Source organism: Phodopus roborovskii, unplaced genomic scaffold (genome assembly GCF_943737965.1).
Source record: "Phodopus roborovskii unplaced genomic scaffold, PHOROB, whole genome shotgun sequence".
In the NCBI taxonomy this organism is placed as follows: Eukaryota; Metazoa; Chordata; class Mammalia; order Rodentia; family Cricetidae; genus Phodopus; species Phodopus roborovskii.
The window spans coordinates 9,942,294-9,963,135 of NW_026126576.1; the positions used below are offsets into that span (position 1 = coordinate 9,942,294).

At 38.4% G+C, this 20,842-nt stretch overlaps 1 protein-coding gene across 2 annotated transcripts in view; it reads left to right on the forward strand.

Annotated features, from left to right (window-relative positions):
• The window catches only part of Cntn4 (contactin 4), a 729,371-nt gene that overhangs the window by 542,309 nt on the left and 166,220 nt on the right, over nucleotides 1–20,842 (forward strand). For both annotated transcript variants that reach the window (XM_051203477.1, XM_051203478.1), the window contains exons 8-10: nucleotides 2,616–2,800; nucleotides 17,860–17,996; nucleotides 19,675–19,804. In XM_051203477.1, the coding sequence (XP_051059434.1) occupies nucleotides 2,616–2,800; nucleotides 17,860–17,996; nucleotides 19,675–19,804 (452 nt within the window). The remainder of the gene's footprint in view (nucleotides 1–2,615; nucleotides 2,801–17,859; nucleotides 17,997–19,674; nucleotides 19,805–20,842) is intronic.

The window sequence follows — 20,842 nt, forward strand, 5'->3', positions numbered from 1 at the left end:
GTCTATTTTAGAGTGGTCTGAAAATTATTCACAACTTTATTATTCCATCTGGATTACACTTAAGAGAACCTACTTGGAAAGCACTTGGCCTTCCCACAGAGGGTCTGCCAGAGGGCGTCAGAAAGGAAATGAAGATCATCTGGGATTTTTATATGCCAGTAATCAACAGGAATGGTTTGGCACCCACAATGTAAACTAGCACCAGAAGGGAGAATGCTGGATTTTAATGGTCTAGCCAGCCAGCCATTCTTAATTCTGTCTGGTTTTTTTGTTTATTTTGTTTTTTTGTTTGTTTGTTTGTTTGTTTGTTTGTTTTGTTTTGGTTGGTTGGTTGGTTTGGTTGGGTTGGGTTTTTTTTGTTTTGTTTTGTTTTGTTTTTGTTTTTGCTTTCTGTGCCTAAGTATTGACAAAAGGCACAACAGGAGTTCTTGCCCAGTCCTTGTCTCAGTGTATAGTATTTTGAAGAAGTGTCTTGTGTTTCACCGAGACTTTAGGCATTCTTGGTGTTTTCAGTTTTATTAGCAACTCTAATGGGATGATTGTTTTCAAGTTGTGGCAATGTAGGCCCCAGCAGTAGCTTTACTTTGATGAGGTTTAATACAGTGATAAAGACTTACCATCCTGTATGAATTATGACAGAGCTGCTGGACTGAACGCTACACAGACGTAAAAAGCAAGCTGTAAAGCCACATGTAAGATACAGAAAATGGCAATGATTTGTTGATAAGAAGAAAAGCCAATTGTAGACATTGTGATGTGGCTGATCTTAAAATTTTAAAGCCTTTCTGTGAACTCATGAAACAGCAAGAGCAGATGACTGGATCGTCAGGGTCTATATTTGGCAAACTTTGCAAGATAACACTTAACAAAACTCTCCCTACATAAAGTAAAATTCACATTGCTCACACTGCCAAAGGGACTATGAATTAAAGTCTATTCACAATGCTTGAATGGCACTAAAATAAAAACAAAAGACACAAATTGGGTTCCTCAAATCTACACAGAAATGTTTGGATATGCATGTCTAGCTGTTGAAACACACCATCATCTCCCACTTGAATGTAGAAGACTAGTCTAAGTGCAGTTGTATTTAAAGGCATGTATTAAGTGTATATATGATTGACTATAAAGGCACCCGTAATGTGCTTCTGATGCTGCCCTCCTGCATTTTCAGCCAGTGTTTGCCTAATAAACTTAAGTTATTTTAAAACAACTATAGTAGAATTGATATGTTTAATTTTTTAAATACCATCTTAAGTTTCCCAGGGAAGATTGGCAAGTCTTTAGTGTAATTACTTCTCGGTGAGTGTTTTTGTGAAAAATAAATAAGTAAATAATTGTATCCCCTGCTAGGAAGCCGCAATCCTAAAAGCTGCAGTTAGCTTAAAAACCACTCATTTGCAGACAGGCTGCCCTCCTTGGCAATTTAAGATGTGTTCCAAACAGTTATGGCAAGAGAATGATAGATGCCTTGAGAGTACATTAAGACCCCACAGACTGCTCTTTTCTTCATCTTGCTACTTTAATTATTGTTTCCACAAACCACCTTCCAAAAGGACCACTATAAATCAGTGAGGTCATCAATATGTAAATGACAATGAGGACAACAATTGTGTTCTCCAGATCAGGTTGTCATGAGTGAATTGCTCCTCTATGCCAGCAATTAGGTTGTAGTTTCCAGATTTTATGAGCTCGTTACTTTTACTATCACTTTTTCAATATGTGGGTGTAACTTACAGTGTGGTTTTCACATTGCTGGGCATAAGATTTAGAAGAATATATTGTCTCTGTTCTCTACTACTGCATTACAAACTTAGGAGGAGCAAACTACTAATATCTTATTATCTCATGATTTATGGGTTAAGAATCCAAGCAAGGCTTAGCTGGGTAATGGTTTTCGTCTGTGTGATGTCTCTGAGGGTCTCATGGTGTGAAGCTGGCATATTAGTAGTATGGAGACCCCAAAGAAGGGCCATTTACTTTTCTGGCATCTTGGAGGCAAGGTTGGATGATGTGGTCTGTTATTAGGTGAAACTCCATGAAACAGCCTCTGTGTGGCAGTATTAAGGTAGTTGAACTTGTCATAGGTGCCTCAGAGAGTGTTCCAAGAAAAAGAACATGGAAGCTGTCTGTTTCTTAATGTTTGAATCTAGAAATCAACTCACTACCACCCTGTCTGTGTATTAGTCAGGGTGGTTAACAAGCCCAAGTTCAAGGGAGTAGACACGGACCTCATCTCAGCAGGAGAGATGTGTGAGAAGTTGCCTCCATTTGAATTCCACCACGTATGTGCCTGAACATTTTTACTTTAATAGTTACAATTTAGAAAACTATAAAATTACCTTATTAAAAATGCTCTTTTCTTTCCATGATAATGGTGCATAGGAGGATGTTTACATTGGTTAATGTTAAGAATGTTGATTTTAAGAAAAATGTGGAGTGAATAATGCTAAAGATATAGATGTTGCTAAAATAATAGTAATATAGGAATGGAGTTTGGGAATGCTATAATGTGCTCATGGCTTTGGAAGAAATGGAGGGAGTTATCAGTGTAGATTTAAAAGCCAGACAAAGCTTTCTTAATTTCATTCATCCCATTTTATTCTCACTCTCAGCCCGGTCCCAACTATCCTATGGCGGAGAGCTGATGGAAAGCCAATAGCAAGGAAAGCCAGAAGACACAAGTCAAATGGAATTCTGGAAATTCCCAACTTTCAGCAGGAAGACGCTGGCTCGTATGAATGCGTGGCTGAAAACTCAAGAGGCAAAAACATAGCAAAGGGACAGTTAATTTTTTATGGTAAGTTTTCAGTCCCACTTGTTATTTGTCATGTTACAGAACTTTTTCACATTTTAATCGTGTCCTTTAAGGTCTGCAGTCGGAGGGGTTTTGTTGTTGTTTGGTTGGTTGGGTTTTGTTTTTTCTTTTTGCTTTTTGGAAGCACATTGAATAGAATTGTGTAAGACTCTTGCTTTTCTACATAATTAGCATGCCCTGGATGGCTCTGGGTGTGGAAAGTGAAGGTGGGGGCAAGGATGTTGAGGGATCAAGGAGGAAGGAATTAAGCTGGTGTGTTTAGGAGATGTATGGTAGTGTGAACACACTCCCAAAGGAGTCTGTTTCCTGTTTTCCTTTTCCCATTGAGCTATAGGCCTGACACCGGAGTGTGTGTGTGTGTGTGTGTGTGTGTGTGTGTGTGTGTGTGTTCATTAATTGAAGCTCTGGTTGTCACTTGAATTTTGAATTGAGGCTCATCCTAATCCATTGCAATTGTGCCTATTCGACAGCTGTTTAATGTGTTATCCTGAACATTTCAAAATGCATACTGTCCAAATTTAGTTCTCAGAGTGGACCTCATAGTAGAGCATGAAAATTATCTGATCACATAGATTTTATTTTTTATGAGAAGCTTCTCCTGTTCTGGTCAAATCATCTGTATTGACCCAAACATAATATAAGTGCAAAATCTGTACCACATGGTTCTTATTGAGGGTACCCTGGAAGGCTTCATAGGCTATTGACCTGAAATCCTGAAAAAGGTTTCACTGGAAATGCATGCTGAAACAAATTTGAGAGGTGTCAAATTAATTCACTTTTATTTTGGTTTCTTTCTTTCTTTCTTTTTTTTTTTTTTTTTTTTTTTTTTTTTTTTTTTTTTTTTTTGTTTTGTTTTGTTTGAGGGAGAGAGGATCTCTCTGTTTTGTAGTTCTGGCTGTCCTGGAGTTCACACTGTAGACTAGACTGAATTTGAACTCTCAGCGCTGGCACTAAAGGCATGTACCACCGAAAAGGAACCAATAACACATATGTCTATATGCTCTTTCCCCAAAGTCCCTTAGTTTTAAAATAAGCTGAGAACTACACTCAGTAATCTTATAAAGCAGCTTAGAAACAGATTGAAAAGCAAGGAACATGTCCAGGATCAGCCATTGACATTCTTATACCCAACTCTCAGCATTTTAGACTCACATACCCAAAAGAAGCTTGTATGGTAAGATTCTAGAAAGTTCTTCATAAAGTGATCAGTACAGAAGTAGTTTGGTATATATAGTCACCCTATACTTTATTTATTTGACTTTCTACCTATACCAAATGAAAGATTTGATATTTGGTCTTTTGCTTTCTTAAAGTATTAGAGTTGGTATTTTATTTGAGTTGAAAAGTATAACATATCACATTTAACTGGAAACTCACAAGAGCCCAAGTTACGGATTTATTTGGTGAGAAGCAATTACCATGTATTTTTAACTGTTTGGGATTTATTTTTCTCACCAATCTGGTAATTATTTCCTTTATGTTGGGTAGCAACCACTTGAACTTGCATAGCCAAAATGGGAAACATTTTTCCTTTTTCTTAATTAAATAGACTATTAGACGTAGTGTTGGTGGTTCCTAAATGTTACTTAAATCACTTAATGAATCAAAGAAACTTACTTACACTTTCATGATTTTGTTTTAAGGTTAAATGCTTGCATTCAGTATGCTAAGGTGGTTTTTGTTTTTTTTATTTAGATTTATTTATTACATATATAGTGCTCTGCCTGCATGTGTGCCTGCAGGCCAGAAGAGAGCACCAGATCTCACTATAGATAGTTGTGAGCCACCATGTGTTGCGGGGAATTGAACTCAGGACCCCTCCAGACTCTAGAAGAAGTTGTTTTCTGTAGCCAAGGATTGCCAAGGGTCTTCCTAAGGATTCAAGGTCCCCACCCAGGAAATAAAGCAATGAAGAGTTACTTGTAGGAGTAAATTAGATGCCTCCCAGGTATCCTGCCCTAGAATTGGAAATCAGAGACTAACAGTGTTTGCCTTTTAAAAGGCACAATCTGCAACAGTGTTTGGCAAAGGAACAGAACAATTTGCCTGTTTTCTGAAGATAGCAGAATGTCACCACCTTGTCAGTCACCCTCGATGTCAGATCAGCTGATATTCACAGACTTGACTATTGTATCTGTTTATTCTTTGGTTCTTCTTCAACTAGCATATCACTGATATTATTTTCACCATCACAGGAGGGCTTGATTATACAGAAGTATTTGACTCTCTCTCTCTCTCTCTCTCTTTCTCTCTCTCTTTCTTTGAAGGGAGAGGTTTGGTGTGTTCCCAGTACTATGTATGTCCCTAATATCCAGCTGCCTTAATCTTAAAGTTAAATGAATTATTATAATTAAAATCACTGTGTAAAGTCCTCCAAAGGGAAAAAGTATCCGCAGCCACTTATCCAGGAACAGTCTGCCTTTGTTGACAATTCCTTACAACATTGAGGTATGCTAGCTCAGGGATTAGAAACCTATAAATATTCAGGGAATTTGCAGGAAAACGGATGGATTTGAAAAGGGGTGACTGGAAAAAGACAAAATTAGCATGTCCTCTGTCATCTGTGGATGCTAATCTATGGTGTAAGCGTGTTTATGTATGTAAGTGGATATCTTCCACACATGGACATGAAAGAGGAAGAGAACCTGGAAGATTATAAGAGGGAACCAAGGGTAGGGGACATGAGGGAGAAGCAGAACACAAAAATAGTCTTGTTTGAATGCCATAGTGATAGCTAGTACCTTGTATACTAACTAAAATTAATAATAAAAATGAAAGCTGAGGGAAAGGGTATTTAGTTGTTTTAGCACGCTGCTGACCCATTTAGGAGCTCTGCAGTAACAATCATGGTAAAATGGACTTTCATTCCCTTGTTGTACTAAGGAAAGCATTCAGCCTTATTTCAAAAGCTTGCTGTGCAGAAACACATTGCCCTCTCCTCCCCCGTGAGAGTTCAGCAGGGGCACCTGGTCTTAGTCACTGCTACCGCCATGCCATGCCCACATAGGCTAATGTGTATCGCTTTGTCTCACCATGTATGAAGATCTGAGATGAATTCACACACAAAACATTTTATGTTCCCTTATCTTGCTTGTTTATTTTGCTCAGACTCAGGGAAGTCAACTTTAATGGCTCTTTCAGTCATTTTTTGACAAGAAAAATATCTTTAAAATAACTCTGTTTTCAGATGTAGAATGATAAATGACCTTAATATGTTATGCATTTTTCACAACTATCTTTACGTGTCCCTACTGTGTGGGGGGCCACTGCGGTATAGTAGGATGCTAGAAATGCCTTTGACCTCAAGGATCAGGCATTAACAGATAAAGTATTCAAATAAATAAATAAACTCAAATATTTCAGGTTTTAATAATAATAAAAGAGAAAATTAATGATAACCCTTGGATATAAAGAAACTGACCACAAGGAAAGACTCCTAAGGTAAAGGACTCAGGGAAGGCCAGTGTGATATTGACCTCTGATCAGATATCCCAAAGTAAAACAAGAGAAAGTCTTCCTTCCACAGGGAAGTACATTCCAGGCAGGAAACAGGGAGGAGGTACAAAAGCCCTGAGACTGACATCTGTGTTACAAACTTAAGAGACAGTAAAGAGTCCCAATTTCTAAATCATAAGGACCAAGGACGTACATCTGAAACAAAGCGAGGTGAGAACTAGGCAATATCTTGTAAGCCAGCTAGAGTTTGATTTCATTCACAATCCAAGACAGGATAATAAACAGTAAAATGATTCCATCTGATTCATACTCTAAGATGCTGGTTACTTTTTGATGAGTAGACGTTTAAATCCAAAGAGTAGAAAGGACAGTGAAGCAGCCATTTGTCCTGTCTGTATGAGACATATCCGTGACTGGGACTTGAAGGAGAAAAAGAATTAAAGACACAGGCATATTTCAGAGTCAGAGCCAGTGCGGTTTTCTCATTTTATTCCTCCATCTACCCAGTTTAGAGAGAAACTGACTCCCAAAGATATTAAAGTGTGTGATCAAAGTTTACGTATTGAGAAACGGAACTGGGTTCCAAATGCTCTGCTTGAGGTTCTGAAGCTTCATTGTACATCAGGATACGTGGGAAATCTTAAGAAAATAAAGTATATTGGACCCTGTATGTAGAGGTTTTGATTTGGTAGATATGAGATTACATTTCAGTTAATTTCCCAGGTGTAATGCTACTACTGATGCTTGTGTGGGGACCACAGAGTAGGGCCATTGCTCTGTGAGAGATTGTTTCCAATGTTACAGTGAAGCCCAAGGTTAGATTACTTGTAAGAGATTGTTCCTGTTGTTATGGAAAAGCTTCTATCCCAATGTCCCATAAGGTACCACAGTCAGTCCACACACACTGAGTAAAATCAGAGGTCTAAGTCTAGTAGTTTCTTTGAAGAGAGCAAAGGAAAACGTAAAGTGTATGTCTTTCACTTGGAAATTGTTCATCATTCCACCTAGTCATCTCTGGAATCACTCCTATTTTTTTTGTACAAATATACAGATAGAATTACAATCTTCCTTATTACCTAGTTTATCTGGGGCTAACAATCATAGCCTGGTTATCCTTTGCTTTATAGCTAATACCTACTTAAGAGTGAGTACATACCATGTTTGTCTTTCTGGATCTGAGTTACCTCACTCAGGATGATTTTTTTTTTCTAGTTATATCCATTTGCCTGCAAAATCCATGATGTCTTTTACCACTGAATAATATTCTGTTGCATAAAAGTACCATATTTTCTTATCCATTCTTTAGTTGAGGGGCATCTAAGTTGTTTCTAGTTTCTGGCTATTATGAATAATGTTGCTATCAACATAGTTGATTATCCTTATGGTATGATGTAACATTCTTTGGAAATATACTCAAGGTTAGTATAGCTGGGTTTTGAGATAGATTAATTACCAATTTTATGAGATACCAACATACTGCTTTCCAAAATGGCTGTAAAATTTACACTCCCATCATGAGTGGATGAGTGTTCTCCTTACTCTACATCTTCTCCAGCATGAACTTTGTCCAACAGGTATAAGATGGTATCTCAGAGTCATTTTGATTGGCATTTCCCTGAGACCTAAGGAAGTTGAACAATTCTTTAAGAGTATCTCAGCCATTTAAGATTCTTCTATTGAGAATTCTGTTTAGAATATACCACATTTTGGGGGTTTTATTTGTTTGTTTGATTGTTTTTAATATATTTTATTTAAATATGAAACAAACTTGCTTTATATCAATACCAGTTCCTGCAACCTCCCATTTTCCACTGTTACACCACCCAGCCTCCATCCCATCCCCTTTCTGCTCCCCAGGGAGGGTGAAGCCTTCCATGGGGAGTCTTCAGAGTCTGTCATATCATTTGGAGCAGGACACAGACCCTCTCCCATGTGTCTAGACTGAGGGAGTATCCCTCTATGTGGAATGGGCTCCCAAAGCCCATTTGTAGACTAGGGATAAATACTGATCCATTACCAGAAGCTCCATAGACTGCCTGGTCCTCCCAACTAACACCACATTCAGGGAATCTGAGTCAGTCCTATGCTAGTCTCCCAGCTATCAGACTAGAATCCAGAGCTCCCCCTTGTTCAGGTCAGCAGTTTCTATGGGTTTCTCTAGCCTTGTCTTGACCCCGTTGCTCATCACTCCTCCCTCTCTGGAACTGGATTCCAAGAGTTTGGCTCAGTGTTTAGCTTTGGATGTCTGCTTCTGCTTCCATCAGCTACTAGATGAAGGTTCTAGGATGGCATATAAGGTAGTCGTCAATCTCATTATCAGAGAAGGGCATTTAAGGTAGCCTCACCACTATTGCTTGGATTGTTGGTTGGGGTCATCCTTGTAGGTCCTCCTTGTTTCCTAGCTTTTCTGATGGTGTGGATATGAGGCAAACCACATATCAAGAAACATAATCCTTTTTTCTATGTCTAAAAACCTTATATGAGATAATACATACCATATTTGCCTTTTTGTGACCGGGTTACCTCACTCTGGATGGTTTCCTCTAGTTCCATCCACTTGCCTATGAATTTCAAGATTCCATTGTTTTCTTCTACTGAGTAGTACTCCATTGTATAAAGGTACCACATTTTCTCCATCCATTCTTTAGTTGTGGGGCATCTAGTTTGCTTCCAGGTTCTGCTATGCTATGGACATAGTCAAATAGATAATCTTGTTGTATGAATGTGCATCTTTTGGGTATATGCCTAAGAGTGGAATTACTGGATCTTGAGCTAAACTGACATTTTTAATTAGACTATTTGGTATTTTGATGTCTTGTTTCTTGAGTTCTTTATATATTTCAATATCAGTCCTCTGTCAGATGTTGGGCTGGTGAAGATCTTTTCCCATTCTGTAGGCTGCTGGGACACATGGATTTCCCTGGGAAGAGGAAATAGGTGAGATCTCCTGGGTAAACTGAGAGTGAGGGTGAGGGTGGTAGGGAAGGAATGGCAGGAAAGGAACATTAGGGAGCAGGTTAGTCAAGTTCAGGGCAGCAGGATGGAGAAGAGTAATGAAAGAGATATCTTGATAGAAGGGGCTGTTTGGTGGTTAGGAAACTCCCAGGAATCGACAGGATGACTCCAGCTAAGACTACTAGCAGTAATGGAGAGGGTGCATGAATTGGCCTTCCCCTGTTATCAGATTGGTTACTACCATGACTGTCATCAGAGAGCCTTCATCCAGTAACTGGTGGAAGCAGACACAGAGATCCATAGCCAAGCACTAGGAAGAACTGTCTGAGTCCAGTTGAAGAGATGGTTGAGGGATTGTCAAGATCATGACAGGGAAACCCTTATGGAAAGCAGACCTGAACCAGTGGGAGCTCTGGATACTATGGATACAAATAGGGAGCCTGCATGGGACAGATCTAGGCCCTCTGCATATGGGTGACAGTTATGTAGCTTGGACTGTTTGTGGGGTCCCTAGTAGTGGGATGGGATCAATACCTGTCCCTGGCAGTTGAACTGGCTTTTTGGAACCTGTCCCCCATGCTGGCATGCCTTGATGTAGGGGAAGGAGCTTGGTCCTACATCAACTTGATATGCCAAGCTTTGTTGACTTCCACAGGAGGCCTTACCCTGTCTGAATGGGGGAGTTGATGTGGTGGGGGTAGACATAAGTTGAGGGAAGAAAACAGGAAGAGAAGGCAGAATATTATTCTTCTCATCTGGAAGAATAAACTATGAACTAAGAGTGTGATAGTGTCTTTTGCACACTTTCTCCTCTAGTAATAATTGTTACACTCATCACTAAGAAGCTGAGAAATTTACATTCCAATAAAGGCTCTGTTTCAACTTTTTCAATGACTGATAAATATTTTGTTAGAAAAAACTATTGGGTCCATTCTGTAAGGAGTAGGGTTTTTCTGCCGGCTGCCTGATCTTGTCCTGTCGCTGCACCAGCCCCAATTAACAGAAAGAGACTCTGTATTAGATATAATTCTGTTGGCCAGCTACTAGTTTCTTATCGGCTAGCTCTGTCTTAAGTATTAGCCCATTTCTGCTGATCTATGTATTTCTCTTACCGGGGAGCCAGCCAGCATCCTGCTTTCTCCAGACTCTCCATCTTGACTCTCCTTCCTACTTCCTCTTTCCTCCTCGTCTCCTAATCCCTCCTATCTTCCTTTCCTGTTGGCCAACAGTGCTTTATTCATTAACCAGTATGAGAAACATATATACATAATGACATCTCCCATCACCATTCCTTTGATTTTTTCCAAATAAAATAAAAACCTAGGAACAAATCATTGTTTTCCCAAGATAACATACTGTGTGGATTCTGACTATGCCCAGAACTGTTCCCTGACATGTGACATGTGCTGTTTTTGCTCCCAGTGCAATGCTTAAATAAAATGCATCAAGGCCCCATCAGTCAGTCACCCTTGTATATTCTCAGTAACTAATGAATATCATACCTGAAAACTTATGAATAAACAATGGGCCCTTTTGCTTTCCTTTTGTTGTTGTATCAGGTTGTTTATTTGTTTGTTTGTTTGTTTACACTGGCCTAAATCATCGAGTTCAAAAAGAGCACTTTAAAAAATTGTTCTTCAAATGATTGTAAGCTGTGTCTAGATTTTGTGTGCTACAATCTGGTGTCTAGAAAAGAAAAGCTGTGTGCTTGGTGGTCCTACAGAGACTATGTGAGTATGTGGTGAGGACATTAGGAAGTGATTACAGAAGCATTTTGTGCACAGCTTCCTAATTCCCCATGGATGTGCTATGTATGTGTGACAGCTAGATAATATTCAACCCTCCAAAGTGGCTTAAAGGACAGAGTGACCAGAAGATGAACACAGCAGTTAAGATGGTTTCACAGTACAGCAATAACTGCTTAAATGTCTAGGCAGAACTCATATTGGGACCCTTAGTTCCCCCTGGGTGTCACATAAGGTACAGCCCATGATTTTTGTTCCTTTTCTTGCATCTAATGACACCAGTAAATTTAATTACTACAGTTTTTCAAGGAGTGTGCATCAAGAACATGCTATAAGTAACAGGGAAATAATTTAGAAACTGGGATAAAAGCTCCTCACCCCAATAAAAGAGGCAAACCACATATCAAGAAACATAATACTAGCTTCACTATATTGCTACAGAAGACAAAACATGCTAAATATACTTTTTATTCATTACACTTACCATGCCAAGTTTTGTACGAATGAATCCACTCATCTAATGGGGTACCTCACACTTCCTTTTCAGACCGAAGATGAATAACTGAAAGTCTCAAGTCTATATTTATGTGCTTCAATCCACCATTGCATACCATGTCATAAGTTTAAAACTGAGATTTTGATTTAGTATGTCATTTATTTTGAATGATCAGAAAACTGTATGTGTTTAGATAATTAACATCTTTTAAGAAAATGAATTCAACTTCACAAACCAGTTATAGAGAAGGGTAGAATTCGTATTTTGCAAATCTCTTTAATACCTGTTTTGCCATAAGGAAACTAGATTCTCATATGTATTTCTATGTTCACCCTACTGTGATGTGTTAGTTTAATCGAAGAACATTAAGAAAATCTGGTTTGAACAGGAGAAATTCATAGGTGCTGTGCAGGGATCATGAGGGTCCAGAGTGATCTAGGGGTCCAGATGAATATTCCTAATGTCATTGGCAGAGGAGATATAACTTTAGATCCTCTGGCTAAAGAAGAGGCCATGGAACAGAACAGGTTCCTCTCAATCTGGGTCCAAACATCCCTAGGCCTTCTGATATTATGGAGTGATGCCACTTAACTTATATGTTGGTGTTTGCCTTAGAAGCAATATGGCTCATGTGATGCTAGTGAGAGCAACATGTAAATGATATATGTTGTTGATTGTATTGTGAATTTATGGAGGAAAGGGGAGGAGAATGAATTCAGCACAGTCAGAGAAGATTCAGAGAAGCATTAGTTTGAAGCATAAGTAAAGATGAAAAGGAGAAATTAATTCCTGTGAGACTATTTTCATAGGTTAAAGTTAGGATGAAATTGGCCTTAGTGTATCAGTCCTAAGACCTTTTACATAGTGGAAGTAATGTAAATTAATTTCTTCTTTCTCACTCACTTATAATGTCATACATTGTCTATAGTATCTCTGGGAGGAAAAGAGAAAAATACATATATACTTTTATCGTCATGCACAGCCCATGTAAGTAAGGCCCTTTCCCCATGGACGATCGTATACCCATGCACTCATGAAGAGCACTAATTTGACTCAGTGAATAAAATCTATTTATCAATCAAATAAATTAATAAACAAATAAATAACAATAAAAGAGAACATAAAGGTTTGCAGGACAAAGATTTGTCAGGACATAGACTGTAGAGCAAAATGCGTGTTAGGAGCTGAAAGGAAGGAAAGCAGTCCTGAAAAAAAAAAGAAGAAGATGGTATAAACAATGATACGGAGTAAGGAACTGGTTTATTATAACTAAGGACGAAGAAAACCCCATCTGACAAGAGCTTAAGATTCACTGGCTGTGGAGAAAGTAAGGAAATTGGAAAAGAGCAGATGGCAGATGAGTTTAAACATTAGCCCAAAGATATGAAATAATGGTGATGGTCTCTTAATGAGTGTCACATTGACAGCATGTAAAGCACATTTACAGACCTCATCCAGTATTTCATATACACACGACTTTCTGCAGCAATCATGATTGTTTTCTATGTTAATGGATACCTATTAACAAAAATATGCCTACAATGACTTGCCTCCTAGGGTATCTTCACATTTTATGCTGATTTATTTATTATATGTTATATGTATGGGTATTTTGCCTGCATATATGTCTGTGTACCATGTGGTTTTCTGGTGTCTGCAGAGGTCAGAAAAAAAGCATCAAAAACCCCTTGAACTGTAGTTAAGGATGACTGATTGGCACCATGTGGGTGCTAAAAACCAAGCCCAGGTCTTCTGCAAGAACAAAAAGGGCCTTAATCACTGAGCCAACTTTCCAGCCTCACACCATGGCAGGTTTTTGTTTGTTTGTCCGTGTTTTCAGCAAAAGTGTTGACTCAGGGCCATCTTTTCTGCACTTACTAGAAAAGATCCATTGGCCTTATATAAAAATGAGAAGACCACAACCAAGAGTGTGTGAATAAGATTTAAAAAAAAAAAGTACAAAAACAAAAACACAAGACCACAAGATGCTTGAATCCCATTGGTTTAAAAAGTAACATATAGGGCTAGAAAGGTGGTTCATCAGTTAAGAGCATGCACTGTTCATACAGAGGTTTTGAATTCCGTTCCCAGCAGCCACATCTAGAGGCTCACAAATACATACAATTCTAGTTCCAGGTGGATCCAATGCATCTGGCCTCTGTGGACACCTATACACACATGCATATTCAACCCCCACAGACACAAATTTGGAAATAAATAAAAATTATTTAGAAGGCAATATGAAGCTAATGCTTCACATATGAAAGTAGTGGGAGTTTGATAGTGTCACTTTGTCCCAGTTCAAGAAGAAAACATGGATTTTCAATCTCTGCACCCACAGCTCTTCTTGAAGGTACAAGACCTCACATGAGCACAGTGTTTCTCAATATGGGTGTGGTTAGTCATAAAGTAGTGTTATATATGAAATGTGACAAGAAATGCTTACTTTTTAAAACAAAGCAAGCCTGCACTGGTTGAATTCATTCTTATCTAAGAACCTGTAATACTTCTAGAACTGACTTTGAAACACTATGAGAGAATGATGGTCATTGTAGTGTGGATACTGGATGGGAGCCCATCGCAGGTGAAGAAAAGTGGACATTGTATGATACCTTGAGGCACAATATAAGTGCCCTTTTAGTGATATATACATATATATATATCAATATATATTGAACATCTGGGGCTCATAAAAATAGTTTATAAATGTAAACTATATTCAAACATTAAAAGAAGATTACTACTACAGCAAATACTAGGAAACTATATTTAAGGTAAACTGAGACTATCTTGAATATTTTCATGATTGTGTTAATAATACTAGAAAGCATATGTATGTAGGTGGCAAAGTGAAACTGAGTAATTATCCCCAGACTCATAAAGCTCACTATGAATATGGAAGCCAGGCCTCTGCACTCCTTGGAAGTGATTCATCTTCTCTAAGATTGTTGAAGTCATCAGAATTAGTCGCAAATATCTATAGGTCAATTTTGCAAAAGTTGCCTAAAGGGTTTTGCCTATGATGCTCTTTCTCTTAAATATGTAAAACTACAAGGTCTACATCCAAGTCTTGCTCTTGCTTTTGTGACAAACTTCTGGTTTGTGGAAATGAGGAGAGCCAGATATGTCTGAGAATTGTTTGACCCCTTGAGTTCAAATTATATTTGCTTGAAATAGAAATTATTATTGGATAAGAGGCTTGTGTGATTCCAGTGGCTGGAATATACAAACCTTGATTTAGGTCATTTCTGGCAGTTATTGAACAAAAGATTGAAATGAATAGATTGCTCATCTGTCAAAAGATGAACAGTATGACAGGGTCAAATCCCAGCACAGCTATTTAATCTTATATTTGAACTTGTGACTTGAGACAAGACTTTGAAATAATTCTTCTGTTTCAGACATGAAAGAATGCAAAAGATCACAACAGTGATTTATTTTTGATATGAGTTTATTTGATTTTGTTTGATGCTTGAGATCAAAACGAATATTTAGGAATTGTTGTAATGTAACAGTTTTTACATATAGGCTTCGTGAGCTGATGTGTGAGCCATGGAGTTGAATATTATCAGTGAATTTTGATAATACATTATAAGTACCATTCACTCTATTCATTATACAAATGATACTTTCTAAAATAAACCAAGCTGAAATGTCTGTCATCCAAATATTTTTAACTTGGTGGCCCCAAAGCATATAGACACCTATGAAGCATATTTTGCCCAGCACAAGACTTTGTATAGAAAGGAAGAATTACCCAATTATAATAGATGTGATTCATTCAACATAAACAACTGTAAGTGAAGACAGGGATAATGTGTGGTTTTGACTTGTAGATCAAGAATTGGAACATTAAAATGCAAACTATCTCATTCTTTGTCTTCAAATAATAGGTTAATTGTGTGTGTGTATGTGTGTGTTTGTGTGTACGTGGTGTGTGTGTGTGTGTGTGTGTGAGAGAGAGAGAGAGAGAGAGAGAGAGAGAGTAAATCAGAGGTGGCCCTCAAGCATCATTCCTTGAGATGCTACCCACCTTGAATTCTAAGACAAAACTTCACCAGTTTTTGTTAACCAAGCAAGCTGGTTGTCCAGTGAATCCCAAAGATAGGCCTGTCACTGTATCTAATTCACTTAAGTGAGCTGTCCATTGAACCCCCAAAACCTCCCTGTGTGGGGATTGCAGCCATGTGTCACCATGCCCAGTATATGTGGGCCCTAAACATTGAACTTGGGTCTTCATACTTACATAGCCAGCACCTTCCCAGCTAAGCTATCTCCCTTCTCCCAGCCACCCCATTCTTCACTTGGCCGTGCAGTTCCTCAGTTCAAGAGGAGTTATTGCCATCGTGTAATTTGGCTCCTGTGAAGAGTTTTCACTTGAAAGCAGAGAAAGTACCTGATGACTGTTGTCAGACACCAAATTGGTTCAGCATTAGGCAAATTAGTTGTGAATGTCACCTCTGCCAGAAAAAATTGTCCATTTATGCTGAGCTCCTTGACCCCACTGCAAAAGAAAGAATGAGACTTCAGAAATATCTAATTAGTTTGAAATTTGCAAATTTCAAATTCCCCCTTTTCTACCCCAGCATCTTTGTGAGATGACAAGGTTTGGTTTCCAGCTTTCTAGAATTTTGAAAGAATGAGACCAAGTTTTGCAAGAAGTGGGTGACATTGAAATCTGTCTCTGTATGTGTTTGTGAAGTTTCCTGTTCTAACGTCAGCTTGACATTGCTTTCTAAGTAACATTTGTCCTTTCTTGTTTTGCTTTTTCTTCCTAAACTTTTTTTCAGAAGTTTGCTCTTGTTAACATTCCACAGATTTCTGTGCCTTTCTTGTTTGCTTTGTTCCCCTGGAATCTGCAGGGGGTGAATATGCTGCAGGTTGAATGCATATCTGCCAGGCTAGGCTATTAGTCCTAAAAGAGTTGCACACTGGCTTCTCCCAGTAGAGCTCTGAGAAGATATTACCTCTTGAGTTACCCTCCCCATTTGCAGCGGGATGATAGAGGACAGCAGCCAACTTGCAGCTCTTTCAAGGATGCAGGTTATAACCCTTCATTCAAACTAATGCTTGTTGATGTTGTAACGTTTTTTTGAAGTTGACCCTTTTGGCCTCCCCTCTTAAGCAGCTATGCATCATCTCCATCAGGAGAGGGTTTTCAAAATTGTGTTTTGCTCTTTGAAAAACATGGAATTGCTTGTAGATGGGGAAAAAAGAAAACAGCATTTAGGAAAGGACCTAGAGACCTCTGTTGGTTAAGTGACTCCTTGAGTGCTTTTCTATTTTTATTTATTATACAGAAGGTAAGATACACAGCTTAGCCTTCACATCACCAATTTCCCTCTAAATTAGATTACCCATGACTTGAAGCCTCGCTGAATGGATACACAGAGGTCAAGTCAGCTAAAAGACATGTTAGGAATATTGAGTAATATCTTCTGATTAGTAATGGTACCAACTCTGGTTGTTAACATTAGTAGTTATTATCCTGTAGAAATGCCCCATGAACAAGTAACTTCCTCAAACCATAGCTGTGGTTATTTCCTACAGAAGTTTTAGCTAAAAGGTCTTCTACCAATAAACTTAATTGTAGGCAAGAACTGATCTTTATAAATATTTTTATGAAACATTGGTTGTATAACTATTGATATCATAGGAGAACAAATATGTCTTCATCAGAAGCATGAAAATCATGGTAGAATGTGGGTGATTGAGGCAGTATTACGAAATGTGAGAATTAAATGCTGCTTTGAATTTCCATGTGAGACTGTGAGCAGAATTTGATTTCCTAAAAGGGCTTGGTAAATCAATGGTTCACTCAAAAATGTTGGCTTTAAGGATCATACAGCTAGCATTCTTCTAATATTGGATCAGCATATAACAAATGGCAATTATTCTTCACTGGACATACAAGGGCTACACAGTGTGTCTATGTAACCTATAGGAATGAAATATGTTAGTAAGAGGTGAGATAAGCTGTTCTAATGAAAGAAAACTCAGCATACAAGGGCTTAATTAGAAGCTCATTCATCTCTTTTTTTATTGGCAAAAATAAACAAGTAGCGCACACTACTGTGTTGCTTTGCTTTGCCATATCATTCAGGGGACAAGCTAGCTGGTCACAATTCCATCCCTGCATTACTGCCATCTCTATTCCCCAGCCTGTTAAAGTTTTTTCATCACTTTCCAATCAATGCAGAGGGGCAAGCCACAAGAGCATGTGTCTGAGGGTGCATACATTTTCCTTAAATATCTTCTTAGCCTTGTATGTCTTATAGAAAAGGAATTTGATCAAAAGCCCATTTTTAATCTCCAATTGCTGAGAATATTTTAAAACATTGACTAGACTGTGATTATATGTCTCCTTTTTGTTTTTTGAACTGCTATAGCTCAACCTAACTGGGTTCAAAAAATAAACGATATCCACGTGGCCATGGAAGAGAGTGTCTTCTGGGAATGTAAAGCAAATGGGAGGCCCAAGCCTACTTACAGGTGGCTAAAAAATGGTGACCCTCTGTTAACACGGGTAAGTAAATTGATGGTAATTGTATTTAATGTAATATAATGTTTACTGTGGCCTCATTGTCATGGAAACAGAAAAATGTTGAGTTGTATCCAAAATGAAAAGCAACTAAATTCTGTTAATAGTAGAAAAAGCAAAAGTGAATAGGTTGATAAAAATAAATTATAAATCTTGTTAAATTTCCATTCCAGACCTTTGTAGCACAGATTAACACTTTGCTAGCTTCCCACTAAGAAAGTAATGCAGAATGTCTGGATTTTGACTTTGCTAAGCTATGTAGAAAGTAACATCCCAGCATCTATTTCAAGAGAAAGAGTAAAGAGAGTATTGATATGACACAATGATGAACATCAAAATGTAGTGTGACTCTCAAAAAGAAGTTAGGAGAACAATTATGCCCAATTTAATTTTCCTTATTATATTTTCCCTATGAAATATCAAATGTTACATGGACCCACATTGAGAGCCAGTTTTCATGCTCAGCTTCCTTCCCTGCGTAGTACACCTAGGAAAGAGAAAGTGTCTGCCCTGGACAACTAATAGAGAAAGGGAATAATTTCTTCTGACCATCCCAATCTCATGGTCACCCTCAATTCCCTGAAAGGCTCCTCTGGTTCATCAGCCCCTCTGTTACAAAAGTCGGAAAAATTGCTAGTGTGCAGGTTCCCAGGCACTTGGCATGTCCCTCTCTATAAAATGTGAGGGGACAAGGATGCCTTGCTCAAAGTCTAATAAATTACCCATTCAACTAGACAGCAGTCCTTTAAAAAACAGGATTTGTTTTAACTCTACGGCTTTGTAATCACTGTGTGTGTGTGTGTGTGTGTGTGTGTGTGTGTGTGTGTGTGTGTGTGATTTGGAGGGAGGAAATCCCTAGTGAAGTAGAAATTGATGCAGAAGTCGCATGACTTCAGTATGACACGAAGTTTCTCTTATCATATATACCTACTACCTTTGCTTCCTTCATCCTGACTCCTAGCAGATCATAAGTATAAATAATCAGAATGACACAAAAATTGATTTATTTTTGAGACATGTTTTCACTCTATGTCTGAATAGCTGAGAACTCACTATATAGATCATCCTATCCTCAGTCTCAAGACCTCTGCCAGCCTCTGCAGCCTGGTGATGGGATTAAAGGCACAGGCCACCACCATGTCTGGTAGAATATTGAATTTTTAGCTCCTATTCTTTTTTGGTCAACTCAGCAGGTAGTAAAAATTTGCGTAAGACCATCTATGATTATAACCTATGAGCTCTTGAAGGGCAGCCTGCTGATAATTTAAGAGGTCTAAACTCTAAATGGTAAATTTGATGTATTTTCTGCCCTTTCCTCAGTTAGCACAAAGTCATAGAGTAAAAACAGTTCTTCATCTCTCAAGGTCAAGTTCACTTATTTACAGGGCATATTCATGTGAATGACTTCACTATTAAATCGACACAGATGCAAGAGAATCCTACAATTTAAATTCCATTTACCAACTGATATGCTGCTGCTTCCATTTGCCATCTGACCTAGCACAGATTTACTCGACAGATAAGCAGATCATGTTAATGTAAATGGCTTATATGATGACTATTTTCCTCCCCTTAAGCCCTCTTGACATAGCATGTAGCAAAATTGCCTTAAGCTCTCAGCTGTAGAAGGTCACTATTTTTATACTCTTCTTTTCTTTCACAGGATAGAATACAAATTGAGCAAGGGACACTCAACATAACAATAGTGAATCTCTCGGATGCTGGCATGTACCAGTGTGTGGCAGAGAATAAACATGGAGTTATCTTTTCCAGTGCTGAACTTAGTGTAATAGGTGAGTTTTTATAGTAGAAAGATATATATGAAAAAAATCTTAAGGCACTAAAGTAATAAGTATATTTGTGAACCATAAATGCTCAGTCCTAGAGAATGTATAAAGAGATCATTAGGTTTCAAGATGTTCTACAAACAAGTCATACAGCCACTGAGCAATAGGAAGAGACCAGTTTCTAAATGGGCATCATCTATGCTTACAGAAGCTAGCACAGCTCCATCGGCAGTCGACTTTTAGTCCTCTACAGACCACACTTCTTAATTTCACTAAGTTTCTGAAGCAAATCTGTTGTGATCATTCTGATTGAATACAGCTTCAGCTTGGAGGGAGTAGAGCCGACTTGGATTGGAAAAGCTAATTTGAACAGCTTGCAGCATGACCATTGTTCTTCCCTGTCTAAACTTTCCAGACTGTGGACTAATAAATAATTTGCTGATGTTTTGTGTTTTCCCTTTGGAATTAACCTCTCTGATCTGCATGTTTTGCCTTTAATTATTAACTACTTAACTCACCAATCCATTTTCTGAGACAATCTCTCAACTTCTTTATTCACTTAATATCTTCATTTGTTCTTATATCCATCCAGTGCTTATAAAATACTATCTGTGTTCCTGAGTGTTGTATTTGGTGCTGGGGATACAGTTTTCCCACAGGTCAATGGAACACACTGCTTCTGTCTGTGGGGGCTTTCTGTCCCATTCTCCAAACCCCAAGATGGCTTCCTCATATAGTTACTACAAGCCCCATGCCTAGATCAGTCCTCCAATTACTGATTTTTGTTGTTGTTGTTGGTGGTGGTGGTGGTTTTTCAAGGCAGGGTTTCTCTGTATTGTTTTGGAACCTGTCCTAGAACCAGCTCTGTAGACCAACTCACAGAGATCTGCCTGCCTCTGTCTCCCAAGTGCTGGAATTAAAGGTGTTCACCACCAGTGCCCAGCTCCATTACTGATTTTTGTACTGCCCTTTACCTTTGTCTCCTTAAGAACAGAGGCCAGGATGTGATCATCCTTTTTTTCTCCCACTGCATTTTAATCTCCC